This window comes from Anabrus simplex, chromosome 1, assembly GCF_040414725.1.
Source record: "Anabrus simplex isolate iqAnaSimp1 chromosome 1, ASM4041472v1, whole genome shotgun sequence".
Classification (NCBI taxonomy): Eukaryota; Metazoa; Arthropoda; class Insecta; order Orthoptera; family Tettigoniidae; genus Anabrus; species Anabrus simplex.
The window spans coordinates 883,638,335-883,654,738 of NC_090265.1; the positions used below are offsets into that span (position 1 = coordinate 883,638,335).

Here is a 16,404-nt window from a genome sequence, read left to right on the forward strand (position 1 = left end):
AAGAGTTCCTAGCAATATGGCAAGTGGATCAAATGGGATTTGGTAAGGTTTGATAACGAGAATAATAGTGATAATTTAAAAATGGATTACAGAAATAATTCAGAGCATGATCTCAGAGTGCCAATCAGGAGAACATAATGGAAGAAAGTTCTCCTAGCGGGAACATCGTATCATTTCCTTCAAGTGCAACAGGGGGTAACAAGGATGTGTTAAATACTCTTTTGGAATTAAGAAAATTGATGATCGAGGTAGGATAGTTTGTGATGGGAAAATTAGTATCGAGAAAACTAGTAATAAAGTAAATAAGGTAATTGGTGATCAGAGGGAAGGGAATCTAAGATATTTTGGGAATTGGGGCCATGGTGAAATTAGGGAAGATGTGTCCCTTCTGATAAGAGGATTGAGAATAACTGTGCTATTGGCTTGAAAGATGTGAGAGTGAGAATTGATAAGAGAGGTAGTGATGATACAGTAGTTTTTTGGTAATATGTTAGAAATAGTGTAGATCACGAGAGTAGATATGATGGTAATTTCAGTAATAGTGTGAATGTGAGTGATGGGGCATGTGCTAATATTTGTATGAATGAGCTTGAGGTACTTGAAGATTGTATGTTTGCTAAGGGAGAGTTGACAAACCATGACCGTTGTTCGTGAAGACTTATATGAAGTGGATTATAAGTCGCACTTTGTGCATAAGGGGATTCATAGGAAGGGTGGTAAATCGTATGGTAATTCAGGGTTTGAAGATTTTGTGGGAAATGGTTGTGTCAGAGATTATGTGGGTGCATTGCGAAAGTTTAAGAAAAGTGAGAATGGAAATGTGTGTGAGATGAAGGTAAGTCTATTCAAGTGAGTGCATAATATAATATCTAATGCTGCTTGGTGTGTGAATGATTTTAATGATGTGTTGAGTGAAATTGCTGGTGCGATGTGAGAAGGAGACTTTGGTATATATTCCTGAATTTGTTATGGGTTTGTGGAGAAGAAAGCTTAGTGCATACCTGCCAACCCTTCCGATTTACCCGGAAACTTTCCGGTTTTTAACTCGTCTTCCGATTTTCCGATTTATTTTTTACTTCTTCCGATTTTTGACTATTATAACCTCTAATACCGCCAATACTCTTCCCCTTCGATAAAGGATAAATTCTTACGTACTTGTGTAATTTACGAAACCTTATTTTCAAGCGTATTTATTTGTTGCTTTATTTCGTGAATATTTCGTCCGTCGCCTCCGTGTATCGTGTTTCCCGCACACCACAACAGCGTGCGCGCTTTATGCAGCTAGGGATTCGGGGCGGCAATCGTCCTGCAAGCAAGAGGCCAGCGCGCGCTAGCGACTCAGTTAATCGGGACGAAAGAACGAGTTTATTGTGCTGTTCGCGCGCTGTTGACATCTTTTCTGTGTGCAGTTTCGTCGGAGTGGTAGGCCACGTGTTTTCCCCCCTCTGTCAAAGTCGTTTGTTAATAATGTATGGGACATATTGAATTGTTTTGCATGTGGTAGTTTCGCGTATTTAAGTGCATAATTTTAATGAATTTAATGTTTTTAAGGGGGTTCTTGTCGGTGACAGTTTCTGGCATTTTCTTTTCTCGTTATGGCCAAAAAATATAACAAACGTTATCTCCAAGTGTTCAGAGATACCTATAAATTTCCGTTCATTTCACCGTCTAAGGGAAACTACCGTATTTTTCGCGTAATTAATGCCCTTGCATAATTTACGCATCCCAATAATTTTGGGTCCAAAGTGGAGAAAAAGAAATGTTCACGTATTTGACGCACCCACAACTTCGAACATCCATCACTCAGCTCCGGATGCGTTTCGAAATAAAGATGCCAACTACTCAAGTAGCAGGCTTCCTATCGCGAAGCAGGCATTCCACACACAGGGCAACTTGCTGTTATTAGCCGTCAGGAAATCCCAATGCACTAGTTTTACGAGTGTTTCGGGTACGGGACCTTCTGTGATCTCAAAATTGTTTGTCAGTACACAGTATTCCAGTAATACTATTCCAGTAATACTGCATCATACAAACTCGCGGTGATCATTTACTTCGAAACACGGGAATAGAGCAGCGGGCAGCAAGTATTCAGTGTCCAACTGAAACGTGCGCTATCGCGGTAACAGAAGTGCACTTCAAGCGGCCAACAAGTCTCCCAAAGCATTTCGCGGACCAAAAAGCGGCAAGTTTCTGCAAGTAGAGGATTATCTGCTTAAATATATGATTTTGTTGCGCAATGTTGGATAAGCCGTTTCTCACGAAATGCTGTGTTTTAAAGAATGAGAAATAGCCGCGGCACATGGAATCAGTGTCCCGGATTTGAAGGTTAGCCGAGGCTTGATTAATTTTCTGAAGAGAAATGAAATTTCTCTTCGACGAAGAACAACATTATGCCAAAAAATGATGAATGATTTCAACCATTGTCATCGCTTTGTGATTGAGAAGCGTGAAATGAAGGAATATTTGATCTCCCTTTATAGGAACCGCACGTCAGACGCCAATCAGTTTCCGTACGCCACAAAGTCGAAGAATCGATAAGAAAGGAACATACACCTTACATTGATCTAAAACGAAAAACAGTGCCTAAAGCAAAATTTCCGCGAGTGATCCACGTTCGTATTCAACAGAAAGGATGGATGGACACGTCACTCGTATAAGATTAGATACGAACGGTTTGGGGTAATGTAGCAGGGTCCCTTCTTCGATGCTCGGCCCTTCTCGTGTTGGATAGTTTTCTTTTTTTTTCGGTATGCCATTCAGGCCGTATTTTCAGCTCGTAATGAGAAGAATATTTTCTAGTGTCGGTACTTGAAACCCACGTGTCTAACTTACCTGATGTAGGCTACCCTATTTGACTTTTCAGAAAAAATCTCACGCCGGAATTTTACGCTGTATGACGATAATCGCAAATGAGTTGAACCAATTGTCTTTATATTATATTTGATGTATCTTTTAAACGTAAATGAATTATAAATAATTTGTAAAGATCTGAATTCCTTGAATAATTTACGCATCCGCAGTTTTCGCCTGTATTTTTCGTCAAAAAAAGTGCGTTAATTACGCGAGAAAATATGGTATTATGGATTTTGTTGTGTGTGTCGGTGTGACATAAATATTATTATTCGTATGTAAGTGTCATAAATGAGAGTGATTAGGTACATTTTCTTGTAACCATTTTTATGTTTTCTTAGTTTAAGATTTTAAATTTAATGATCAATTCGCACTGTAACTGTAGATATGTATGCCTTTTATCCTGACCTATTTTCACGTAGACTGTGGTGAACTATACGTGATGAAATCCAAGAATTAAAAAATCTTCCTATTTTTGGGTTGTAAAAGTTGGCAGGTATGTTAGTGAGTTGCATATTTTAAAAGTAAAGGCTTTTTGAAACTGAAATTTACGAGTGTTCCTTATGAAAGTTTGTACGATTCTTGTACTGTATAACTGAATGGGATGAGTGCCTTTGTGTGAGGTAGCTAAGATTTTTAAATCTAAGTAGAGGGGAGGATGTAAGCCTTAAGTCAGCAAGTTAACATGTGACCTCGTCACAGTGGGGAGGCTTGCACGTCCCAATGAAGCAAACAGCCGAGACGCAGGGTCGAGAGACCAGACTAACTAATGGGTCATCAAAAGAGGTGGCGGGGATGGGGGAAGCAACCTTTCAGAAGTTGCAAGGGCGACAGTCTAGATGATTGACTGATATGGCCTTGTAATAATACTCAACATGGCTTAGTGGCTTAGCTGTGTTTATACAGTTACACGGCTAAAAGCAACGGGAAACTTCAGCTGTAACTAACTCCCAAGGACATGCAGCTCTTTCTGTATGAATGATGTACTGATAATGGCTTCTTTCTTGGGTAAAATAGTCTGGAGGTAAAACAGTCCCCCATTCGGATCTCCCGGTGAGGACTACACTAGAGGGGGCAATCATCAGCAAGATAGATACTGACATTCTGCGAATCGGAATGTGGAATGTTAGAAGTTTGAATCGATGTGGGAGATTGATAGACTAAAGTTAGATGTACAGTAGTAGTCCGCTACAGCGAGTACGGCATATAACGAGAACCCCGTTATAACGTCAGAATTTGTATCTCCCTATATAATGCCTATATTAAAGTGTGCATTATCCTTCGGTTACAGTGAGAGCACTATCACTGACGCATCCGTTATTACGAGCAATTAAGTGTGTTACAAACTATCCACTTCCTAGTCGCATCCATGATATAATCTAATAGTTTCGTAAAAAAAAAATTTCCACCTAATTGATATCTTTTAATTTTCCTTTGGCAATTTGTAATATCATTAAAAATAACAGTACAGGTTTCGATCGCACAAAAACTTAGATAAAAAGACATTAATGTAAGCACATGATAAAATCCTTGTCAACTTTCAAACTATTGTTAGTAAAGGACGTGTGGGTTGGAGGGAGGGAGGTGTGTTGCGGCGAAAAGGGGATGGGTGTTACATGGAAGTTAATTTAAAATAAGTTTAAAACTTCTATCTTATTGAACTAAAATGTCTTTAGTATCTATTTAAGTCCCGAAGGCATAATTAAAATCACTTCAGTGTTCTCCCTAGGACCTTTCTAATAGGCGCACCGCCCTGCAGTTTTTAGAGACCGCCCAGCTAACATAACCTAGATATGTGCTAGTTACATAATATTAATACATATTTGAATTACTGGATGCTCCAAATTAAAATGCATATACTGTAAACATGTTTATGCCAGCCCCGCGGTACAGTAGTAGCATCCCTGCCTCTTACCTGGAGGTCCTGGGTTTGATCCCGGCAAGATCAGAGATTTTTACCTGGATCTGAGGGCTGGTTCGAGGTCCACTCAGCCTACGTGATTACAATTGAGGAGCTATCTGACAGTGAGATGGCGGCCCCAGTCTAGAAAGTCAAGAATAACGGCCGAGAGGATTCGTCGTACTGACAGCACGACACCTCGCTATCTACAAGCCTTTGGCCTGAGATGCAAGCACTCGATTCCGGGGGATGTCACAACCCCTTATGTCACTTCACAGAATTTGAGTGGTAAGACTTGGTGTTACGCGATTGAATGAGCAGTAGAACACTAGAAGTTCAAAATTCTCTGTTATGTCTTCCTTGTGACAACACTAAAATAGTTCAGTTGTACATTTAATGTTTATCTGTCTGATGTTATTGTTAATGCCCTGAGGGGAATAAATTGAAAATTTATCACATTCATTTATACGTAGTATTCCCTGCCAGGCTACTCATTCCTGTTACCTGGCTGAAGAAAATTTCTGGGGAGAACACTGCACTTAGGCTGGCCGCAAAATGAGACTCAGGGTGACTCACAGTGAGTTTCTGTGAACCACAGAACTGACTGGACTCACGCATGTCATGGCGTAGGGTGGCGTGATTCAGTTGCTGCCCGTGGTGACCCTGCAGACCGCAGTCTCCCTCCCGCAGTTTCCTGCAAGACTCACGGTGATTTTGGTTGTTCATATTGTGTTTTGTAGTTCGAAATGGAAGAAAAATTAATTGAAGCCGTGCTAGTTACTCCTCAGTCCCAATGGGCCTTGTAGTGTTGCATCCCTCTCTGTCACTTTCATTCTTGATGAGATCATGCACTTCTTTGAAGCTTGTAGCTACAATCAATACAGAAATGAAGCTTATAGATTATGATACATTACAAGATATTAGAATTATTCCGTATTGACGGTTTTCACTTTACAAAGGAAAAATTAAAAGTATCCACCTAATACAATAACAAGATACAATATTTACATCACTAGATGGAGTAATAAATAACTCGCTAAGACAAATTCAGTGAAAAAAGTTAATCTAAAACATAATTGAATCCAAAAAATGTGCTAAAACTAAGAAAAGAAAATAAGTGATACAGACTGAAACAAAACAATAAGTGCTAATGGTGAGGTTACGGACCTCTTAGTCTAAAAATTTTAGTTTGATAAACAATTCAAAAACAAGACTAAATCACTGTAGAAAATTTAGGCTGACAGTCTTTGTAGAAACACCATCACCACAAATGGTTAGGAGGGGAGCAAAAAAGCTTGAGAAACTCAAGTTTGAGAGGAGATAACATGACAGGTGAAATATATGTGATAAGTGATGGAAAAACCGCCAATGAATTTAAAGTTTTAGAATAGCAGCATTCTCACTTTAGCGGTCCCGTTCTCGAAGATTGTTTCCAATGTTGGCTAGGTGTATTTGCCTTATTTTAAATGGTCGGGAGAACAGCGACAAAGTTGAGAAGTTGTGTTAGAGAAGTAACAAGTGTATGGTAAAATGAAAGTGACCCTAGTGGAAACCGGCAATGAAGTTCCAATCTGTAATGGAAAAAACGAGGCTGTGTAAGAAACTTGGGCTGATAAGTAAAAATATGAAATAGGTGTGAAGAAATCTTTAAACTTACTGAATTTAAAAGGTGATTGCCTCTCGAACTGGCCTGGCCTTATCAGAGTTAACGGTCCCATTCGTACGATTGAGTCTGTTGTTGGCTCAGCTGTGTTTGCGAGAATGGGAGGAGCGGAGGGGGAAGGGGGGTGCATGGCTGGTGGTGAGGGGGGAGTGGTAGTGAGTTGGAGAGATGGGGGCAGGGTTTGTTTTTATTATAGAAGTTCTGATAAATATATGGAATGAATGTTTCAAGTAGAATGTTCTTTTTTTTTTTTTTTTTTCATTGATTTCATTTAAATTGTGAGAGGGGTTCATAAACTGATCTAAATCGATGTTGAACAAGGTGCCTTTTTGCTCATAATGCAAGATCTTTATCTATGGGTATTGATGTGTATTCGTGGCTGGATGCTTGATTGTGTTCACTGATAGCTTAAGAACAATTATATTTGAAAGCGTTGCCGGCCCTGTGGTGTAGGGGTAGCATACCTGCCTCTTACCCGGAGGCCCCGGGTTCGATTCCCAGCCAGGTCAGGGATTTACCTGGACCTGAGGGCTGGTTCGAGGTCCACTCAGCCTACGTGATTAGCATTGAGGAGCTATCTGATGGTGAGATAGCGGCCCCGGTCTAGAAAGCCAAGAATAACGGCTGAGAGGATTAGTTGTGCTGACCACACGACACCTCGTAATCTGCAGGCCTTCGGGCTGAGCCGCATTCGCTTGATAGGCCAAGGCCTTTCCAGGGCTGTGGTGCCATGGGGTTTGGGGTTTGGTTTTTTTATTTGAGAGCGTTACGATGTTCAGCGTATCTTATGACAAAATTGCGGCCTGTTTGACCTACATAGCTGGAATTACAGGATTGTCATTCTAATTTGTAAACTCCGGAATTCAAATATCTATTATTACTGTTATTATTGTTGTTGTTGACAGTGTGTGGATTGAAATTGAGTTTGGAGTTGGTGTGGAAGGTTCTAAGCGCTATTTTGATGCTGTGTTTATTAAAAATATTAGAAATTTGGTAAATGCTACTATTATTGAAAGTGAATGTGGAAAACTTTACTTTAGGAGCAGAATCTTTTTCTAGGGTAGTCTTGGGTCTGCTCTTAAATCTTTTGATGATTCTGCTGATGAAGGTTCTCCTGAAACCGTTGTGTTCTGCAATATTGTAAATAGTATTAATTTCTTTTTTGTAATTCTTGCCTGATAAAGGGAAAGTTAATGCTCTGAGTATCATGCTATTTTAAGCCGTTTTCTTATGTAGGTCTGGGTGCACAGACGTTTGTTGGATGGTATTGATGGTGTGGGTGGGTTTGCTGTATATATTAAAGGATAGTGTTGTTGCAGTTGTGCATAATGGTTAAGTCCAGGTAATTGAGGGCTTTATTTTTTTCTGACTCTATGGTGAATTTTATATGTGGGTCAGTGGAGTTGAGAAGTTCAAATACTGTGTTGCTGTTAGTACCACGGGAGTCTAAAATAACAAATGTGTCATCTACAAAGCAAGTCCATTGTTGAATGCCGTTAATCTTGCCAATGATGTGAGAATGTTCTAAATGATTGATGTAAATATCCGCAAGGATCCCTGAAGCTGGTGACCCCATGGGAAGACCTATTTGTTGGTAAATGACATTGAAAGTGAAGAAATTGTTATTCAGTGTAAACTTTATAATACAAATAAAATCATCTATTTTCCCTATACTGAAATTGCTGAATTGGGAAAGATTGTTCTTGATCAAATGTATGGTGTTGTTAACGGGCACATTAGCATACATGTTAGTAATGTCAAATGAATGAAGAGGTGCTATCTGAAATTCCCTACTACGACTTTGTTTAAATACCGTAATTGGAGGGAATACATCAACTCCGGTTCAGTGAACATGTAGCCTTGCGAAAACAAATTATTAAGCACTTGAATATTTGAATATGGTGTTTGAATTGAGCGATATTATCTCTGCTATTTACAGGCGTACGGGCAGCCGGCATATCCCTAACGGGACAGAACCACTAAGGGTCTGGAATTTCACTTTCTCTCACCCTCCACTATGAGGCCATAAATCACTCGTCTCAAAGATGTGCTCTAGCTACAACGGCTGAGTGGATACGCACAATCCCATTCGGAATAAATGATTAATTCATTTAATTTCTCATATGTTTTTCCATGCATATTACCTCCATGGGCTCTATTCACATATCATTCATTTTATCTAATCCTTTAGCAAAATTCATTTCTAGTCTCTCTGTTATTGTTGTTGTTGTTATTATTATTATTATTATTATTATTATACTATTCAAATATCTTCTAAAATATGTAGATGACACTCAACAATATGGAATGAATTATACATTACACACAGTCACATATCTGTCTACACTATAAATTGAGGATAATTATGTCCACCTTTTCAAGGTTTGAAAGGTAATAAATATGTGATGTGTTAATGACGTCACATTGTTTTTGTATTGAAAAGGTGGACATAATTATCCTCAATTTATAGTGTAAATCTAGATTCAATACGGACCAAAATGAAGTTCTTAACTTTAAATATCTAAGTAATTTGTTCGCACCTCAAGCAGTTGTATCTTCTTCACTTAACAGCATCCTTAAATGAAAGGAGGATGTCTATACCCAAGCAAAATTTAAATTATGAAGCACCTGGACAAACTAATGTTTGGAACTTAAGAATATCATACCATCTGAATTTAATTGGAAATATTGTGGAAATTTGCCAAATTATTTAAATCCACCCCATCTACAAGTGCTTCACTAAATAGACATACAACCTACAGGGCATTATACATAAGTTCATGCAGATTCCTGGAAACAAATGTTGTGTTTACGATAAAATGCTTAAAATAGTTATGCTAACATAAATTGCTCTGTGTAAAAAGTTATGCTTATATATACTATACATTTATAAAAACATCCTTGACATGATTGTTACATTTTTAAAAAAATTTTATATACTAGTTCAATCCAGTGTTACTTACAAGGATGTTGGGCTGGCGTGAATTGTTCAGTCTATAATTTCCAACATGTGGGCAACGTATGAAAACTTCACTGACTTTAACATTTTTGGTAATGCTCGTTTCTGGGATTAAAAATTCAGTTGTGGTTTCATGGGATGTTGTTGATGTGGTCAGTTGTCTATTTTTCTTCTTCATTGCCTTGTGGTGGTTAAAATTAAGTAAAACAGGGATGCCTGCTGTTATGTGGGTCGGAAGAGGGGACTTCTCAAGATTTTTCTGTCGATTGCTGTTGGACTTTATTGCTCATTGAAGGGTTAAGATTGGTGGATTGAGAGTCTTTAATGAGAAAAGTATCTTAGCTGTGAAGTTAATGAAAATAAAGTATAAAATGGGGGCATTTTATCGTAAACAAGGCCTAGGATCCGAGCAAACAGTTTTGATCTTGGATATTAGGAACAGCAGCTGAAGATGCCTAAACAGTAGGCAAAACATGTCCTGCTTAAGACATAATGATGATGTAACATTATTTATGTAAATCAATAAAAAACTTATAATGTATTGAAAAGGTGAACCCTCAAGAAACATTCTTTCAGAAAGGTATGCAGTATGTTTCGAGCTGTGAGTGGAGAGTGGGCGTGAAATGTCATAAGTAGGTGAATAAGCTTGAGTGGAACTTTTAAAAGTAGGAAAGATCATAATATGAAGATAAAGTTAGAATTCAAGAGGACAAATTGGGGCAAGTATTCATTTATAGGATTGGAATAGATTATCAAGAAAAATATTTGATTGATTGATCGATCGATCAATCCACTCTCAGGCCTCACACTTGTCTGTACTGTATAAATTGCACATCATTGGCATGACAGGAGGAAGCTATTGCCATAGGTACAAATGTAGTGTCACGCACTGTCTGGTGGAGCACGAATTTCTCTTCTGACGTGCATGTGGTACCACAGACCACCAGAGCATCTAACATTTTATGTACACTACAGAGTAACAGAAGCACTACTGAGCGAGTGGCTGCATGATTTGGGTCACTTAGCTGTCACCTTGCATTCGGGAGATAGTGGGTTTGAACCCCACTGTTGGCAGCCCTGAATATGGTTTTCTGTGGATTCCCATTTTCACACCAGGCAAATGTTGGGGCTTTACCTTAATTAAGGCCATGGTCATTTCCCACTCGTAGCCTTTTCCTATCCCATCGTTGCCGTAAGACCTATCTGTGTCAGTGTGGCATAAAACAAATAGTAAAAGTCACAAAACAGAAGCATTGAAGCAGTCTAGTTTTTAGGTTACTGCACCTGAAAATGAGAAACCATCCCGAATTTAACATCAGACTAGTGCATTAGTGGAAGAGTGAAGTTATCTTTACAGTTGCTCAAATTAATACAAGAGAGAGTCAGGAAAGAAAAAGTATTGCACGAAGGAAGTTACTACAGCGATTCAATGTAACATTTTGTAGAGTGTAGTGTGCAATTTAACGTTTACATAATTTTCTACACAATGTTGTGTCTAATTAGCAAATGCTGTGTTGAAATCACAAGTGCATAAGTTTTTAAAACTAACCTCAATGTTACTGCAGCAGTTTTTTTTTTTTTGTAACACCTGCAGATAATTTGCACATAGATAATACAGAGTCTACCATATATTATAACATAGACTGATTTTAGGTGTACATACAGTGAAACTGTTTGATGTAAAGTATAAATATTACCAGTATTTCATTGGCAAATTTTAAAGTACAAATATTACCGGTACTTCATTAGCAAATTTTACGGGTAGCTACAAAGCCAGTTCTGAGCGGGGATTGGATTTCCACTGCAGTAGTCTTTTGTAAACTGTGTACACTGCTAGCATCAGAATATCCTCTTCTGAGGAGGACATTCTGTAATATTTACTGAAGTTACAAATGAAACTTTCTAAAGAAGCACTTGTCTTTTGGCAGCTATCAGCTGTTTCACATTGCAACCTACAGGTAGGTATGTGGCAGTGAGCTCTCTTGTGCAGATGGCTTACCAGCTGAGCCACAGAACATATGAATGTAACTTGCATATTACAGGTAAGTGTGTGGCCTGCTGGTACCACTATATAAAAGTATTATATTTTTGTTAAATTACCATACTGTGCTTTTGTTCAAATGATGAGCCACAATATGACCTTTGTACCCAAAGATTGGGAATTGTCCTTCATAAATATTGCCAAACTGTGAACTTTTTTCATGTTTTAAGTTCCTTTGCATTGTCTTTCAGCTGTGAAACAGCTGCTGGAAAGCAGATTGACAACAAGGATAACATCAACACTTCATGGTTTTATATAGAGATGGGAACAGCTCAATTTGGAGCTTGGGCTTCATGGGCATGCTGGGTTGGTCTCTCAGTGTTTGCTGTGCTGAAATTGTGTCGTTATCACCAGATTGAGAACATGAGAGTCAGCATGTATCGTGAACGCCAGCGCCTTATCAATGACGGTCCAAGTCATGAGCCAGTAGATTCCCACAGAGAAACGGACAATAAAGACCAGCAAATGAATGGTTAAACATTGTTTGCATACAGTTATTTCATAAGTAAAATGTGGCATTAGGAGGGAGTTATAGTCTGGGTATGACTCAGTCATCATCCTTTTATTTTAAATCTGTAATCAAACATTATAATACATGGTAAAATATGATACTCATATGGTCAAGGCCTTTGGAGAATCTTTTCCAGGTTTTTGTTTTATTACGTGGACAAAGTTGTCTACCAAAAGTTTCACTTTCCAATATAAGATGTATTCCTTTGTAAGTTTACAGGTAAATAGTTTTATATTTCTCATTATTATTATTATTATTATTATTATTATTATTATTATTATTCATTACTATATTGCTATATTTATTCTGTTGTTATTCGCCATTCTGAGCAAAATATTTATTTTTCAGCATTTCCAGTGAGGTTTGAACCACTTCTCTTTGTTTCCTATTCCATTGAGTAGTTTTATTTCACCATGTTCTCCTTTCAGTTAAGTGTTTATAGTGTGTGTAATATTAACTAGAAAATATGTTGGCAACATGTGCAATTACCACCATAATTTGTAGATAAGGGAAGCTGTTTTGAAACTTAAACAATATGACATTCTTAAAATCACACTGTACAAAGTAGTGTATTTATCTCCTTTGATTGATTTCATGTTACTTTAAATGCTGTTTTGAGTGATCGTGATTACTCTAATTGTTCAAGAAAAAGGATGCAATGTTTTATGCAGTACTCACAAATTTTAATTCTTAACATTAAACTTATTGAATATTGAATTTTCACGACCGCATTGTAATCAAAATTGACTTTCAACCTATTACGTCATGTTACGTACATTTAGTACATGTTGAACAGATGTTAAGTACAGAACAAAAATGTCCAACCAGACACCAGTGGGATCCACACAACCGACGCAAAATCGGGAGGTTGTAGGTTCGGATCCCACTGGTGTCCGGTTGGACATTTTTGTTCTGTACTCTGTTCAACACGTACTAAATGTACTTAACATGACCTAATAGGTTGAAAGTCGATTTCAATTAAACTTATTGTAAGGTCATATGGTAAACACCTTTGTGTTTATCCCCCCTAAAGGTAAGTCATCCATTCAACAGTTCTTCTATTTTTGGATTCCTCTTTCAGGTAGATTAATTTCTCTGATAAACAGTAATATTTAATGTATTCTAAAGAAAATGTACTGCTAAGATGTTGTATTTCATCATTTTCTGTTGTAATTTGTTTTCTTATCTAAGTATCGGTATTTGTAATAATTGGTGACACTCAGTATCACTAATTATGACTTTGTAGCTCATGACAAAAAATTTAGAATGTACTCTTCATGCTGTAAAAGAGAACATCAAAACATAACACAAAATGTTTTATGTATCTTTTGATTAATATGATATTAGTTATTGTGGGCATTCATCAATTATGTAGTACAGTTCTACACAAAAGAATAGAGCATATGTATCATTCAGAGGTGATATGACAGTCGTTTTGTAAGTCATGGTAACTGTGTTATATCTTTCGATAAAGCAGCAGCGGTGTAAATCCTCTATGTGCATTTTAAGGCCCTGGAATGTGCTTCTCAGTGCTAGTACCAAATTGGGTCCAGATACAGGAGCTAATGGCAGAGGGGATTCAAAAAATAAGCATGTAAAAAATCATTCTTTTGTTATGTACACTCATCTTGTGCATCTGCAAGGCTTGTAAAATTTGGAAGACTGTCATCACAGAAATACCTGTATGTGTGCGGATAATTGTTGCACAGTCCAAGATCTGTTTTCTTTTAAGTTCTTTTTGATAATGATCACAGACACCTCTATGTAAGTGGACATGTGGCATCCACTCTGTGACAGTTCGACAGTGCTATGCATCTTAAGTTTGAAGGCCTCAGCAGATTGATATGGCAAGGCTGTATCACCCCGCACTTCTCTTAGTTCCTCATGACACTGACCTGCCTTTCTGTCATGGAGAGCTGCAATTTTCACGTATGACTGCTGTTTAACTTTGCTTACATCCATGTTGGAGCATGGCCTGTATTTCATATGCTGTTATCTTCCCACCAGTGTACACATACAGTATGCCATCAGTCAGTGGCATTCATTAGAGCATGATATATTTTCTAATGCATACTCTGGATCTACTGTCCTCCAACATGTTTGAAGGATATAATACGGTTGTTATGACTGATGAAATGGCCTCCAAATAATTTATGCTTACTTTATACTTTCAAGCTAGGCTGCTTACATTCAAAATATATCAAATATGTTCTCTTTTTGTTGTTCAGTGTAGTTTTTAGAGCTTATGAAGCAGTGTTTAATGAAAAGAATATGTATAGTCTCAATGTCATTATTGTATTTGTTTCTTTCTGTCTTTTTTCATTTTTTTTAAATATTTGTATCTCAAAATTTCTGGTGCTGTAACCAGGACCAAGATTAACATGATATTAAAAATATGAAATATGTACAATTTGTCACATGGGTAAAAAGCAAATTGTCAAGTCAAAAATGTAGCCGTTTTTAGCTTGTGAAGGGAATATGGTGCTCAGTGTCTCATAAAGCAAAGGAATGGTACTATGTAGCTAGTGAGTGGAAGAAATGCTAATTGCTCAATGTCTTGTAGAGCAAAGAAGTGCTCCTTCTACTTTATTACAGTGATGTTATATACAGTAAGTTTCCAGGAGGATGACTATCATTTGTCACATAAACATCGGTTGACTTCAGCTGCACTGGTGAAGAGTTGGGGGTTAGAGGAGAATGAACTGCTTAGTCCAGCACAGCTGTCCTATGTCTCAACTCAGCTCTTACCCATCACTCACAGATTTCCTTTCTTGTCCTGCTAATGCTTGCATTTAAAACATAGTTATATACCAGCATAAATAGCCCTTGTGATAACAGAATGTGTCTAATATGGTCTCTAGTTCTCAGTGATTCATATTAGTAGCATAACTGTTGTTTTTGTTATTGCACACATCTTGGAATAATGCCGTAGTGGAGAAATTCTACAGAATGCTAGACACTATAAGATTCGGCCAATAATAACTGAAGCACTGAAAGGGAAATGTTTCAAACTCTATGAAGAAGTACATGGCTTGCCAGCAAATGGCAGTAGCAGAAGGATTGATATAAATGCCATAAAATTAAGCTATTTAATAGACCCATTGGTCTCCTTTGAAAGCTACTGTGTCCAGCCTCATGACTTCGATGTAGAAAATTTATGAGCCTACCATCCCATACTATTCATAGGAAATATAATCTAAAAGAAATCTCAGTCATTGGGCTAATGGTGGGCGCATGGAACTATCCCTCGCCTATTCGCTGTCTTCTGGTGAACTTTATCTCTACAGACTGGCGTCTTAAAGATCACAATGTTGGCCCTGGGATCGATCTCCAATTTCAGGGATCACTGCTACTGAGAAACAACTGTAACAACAAAAACAAATCATGATGAACACTCAGATTTTTAACCAACTAAAAATGCAGTCTAGGAATGTGGGAATTGTAGGGTGAACACATCCTATTTATATATTATATAGAAAGATATGAGGAGTCGTAACTAATTATTATTATTATTATTATTATTATTATTATTATTATTCCTTTCAGTATTTCCTTAAGTAATGGGTTGAAGGAGTTGATACTTCTTACTATATTGCCATCTTTTTTAAACATTTATTTTGTATATGGCCTATATGTCTTCTGTGCTAGTTTATAAGACCTTTATGCCTAACACACACGTTCAAGAAAGTGTTTGTCAACTGAAGAATAGGCATCATAATCAACAAAAAACAGCAAAAATTATAGCAAATTCTAAAGCCTAATATGTTAAATTGACAATGCTAACTGGGAGCATGCATTGTTTGATTGGCTGATGTGGCGACATATTGTTCATAAAGACACAGAACATTTTCAACAGCAGCAAAAGAGAGACAGGTCCGGTAAAAAGAAATCATAGAGAAGAAAAAATGACAATCAAAGTAGAAATGACCGCCAGGGTCTACAACAAAAAGGATCTATTTTGAATAAATTAGCTGCTGTATTGAAATATTACGTGTAAAGCTTAACATTATTGGCCTATTCAAAAGAAAATAATTGCTTACATTTTCCAGTAATATAATGTATATATCCCAATTTGATGTACTAGCATTGCAGCAGAGTTTGATTCTAGAATTGGTCTCTTCAGCCATCTAAGAACCTACAATAAACAATATGGATGTCTTCCAAAGACGATCAAACTTGCAAGCGAGTGAATGGCTGTGATGCTCTGCATCCCTGCAGTTTTTAATGATTTGTTCGTAGTATCAGCATTTACATCCACTAAGACCCTTTTGAAGATACTCCTAAGTAAAAGGTAAACAGCGACAGTGGCAGCACATTATGTTGTCATACTCCTCTCTTGACTTGAAACTTACCTGATTACGTATATTCGATTCATACAGTTGCCTACTGTCATGATGAATTTTGGGCATAATGCAGATGTCTCTCTTTAGTGCAAAGAGCCTTGAGTATGTCAGTACACTTTGCATGAAAATCTGCAAAG

General features: G+C 37.5%; 1 protein-coding gene across 1 annotated transcript in view; it reads left to right on the forward strand.

Annotated features, from left to right (window-relative positions):
• LOC136874388 (transmembrane protein 179) overlaps nucleotides 1-14,165 on the forward strand; it is a 38,268-nt gene extending 24,103 nt beyond the window's left edge. The window contains exon 4 of the mRNA XM_067148030.2: nucleotides 11,605-14,165. Within this exon, the coding sequence (XP_067004131.1) occupies nucleotides 11,605-11,890 (286 nt within the window). The 3' untranslated portion in view covers nucleotides 11,891-14,165. The remainder of the gene's footprint in view (nucleotides 1-11,604) is intronic.
• The last annotated feature ends 2,239 nt before the right edge of the window (nucleotides 14,166-16,404 follow it).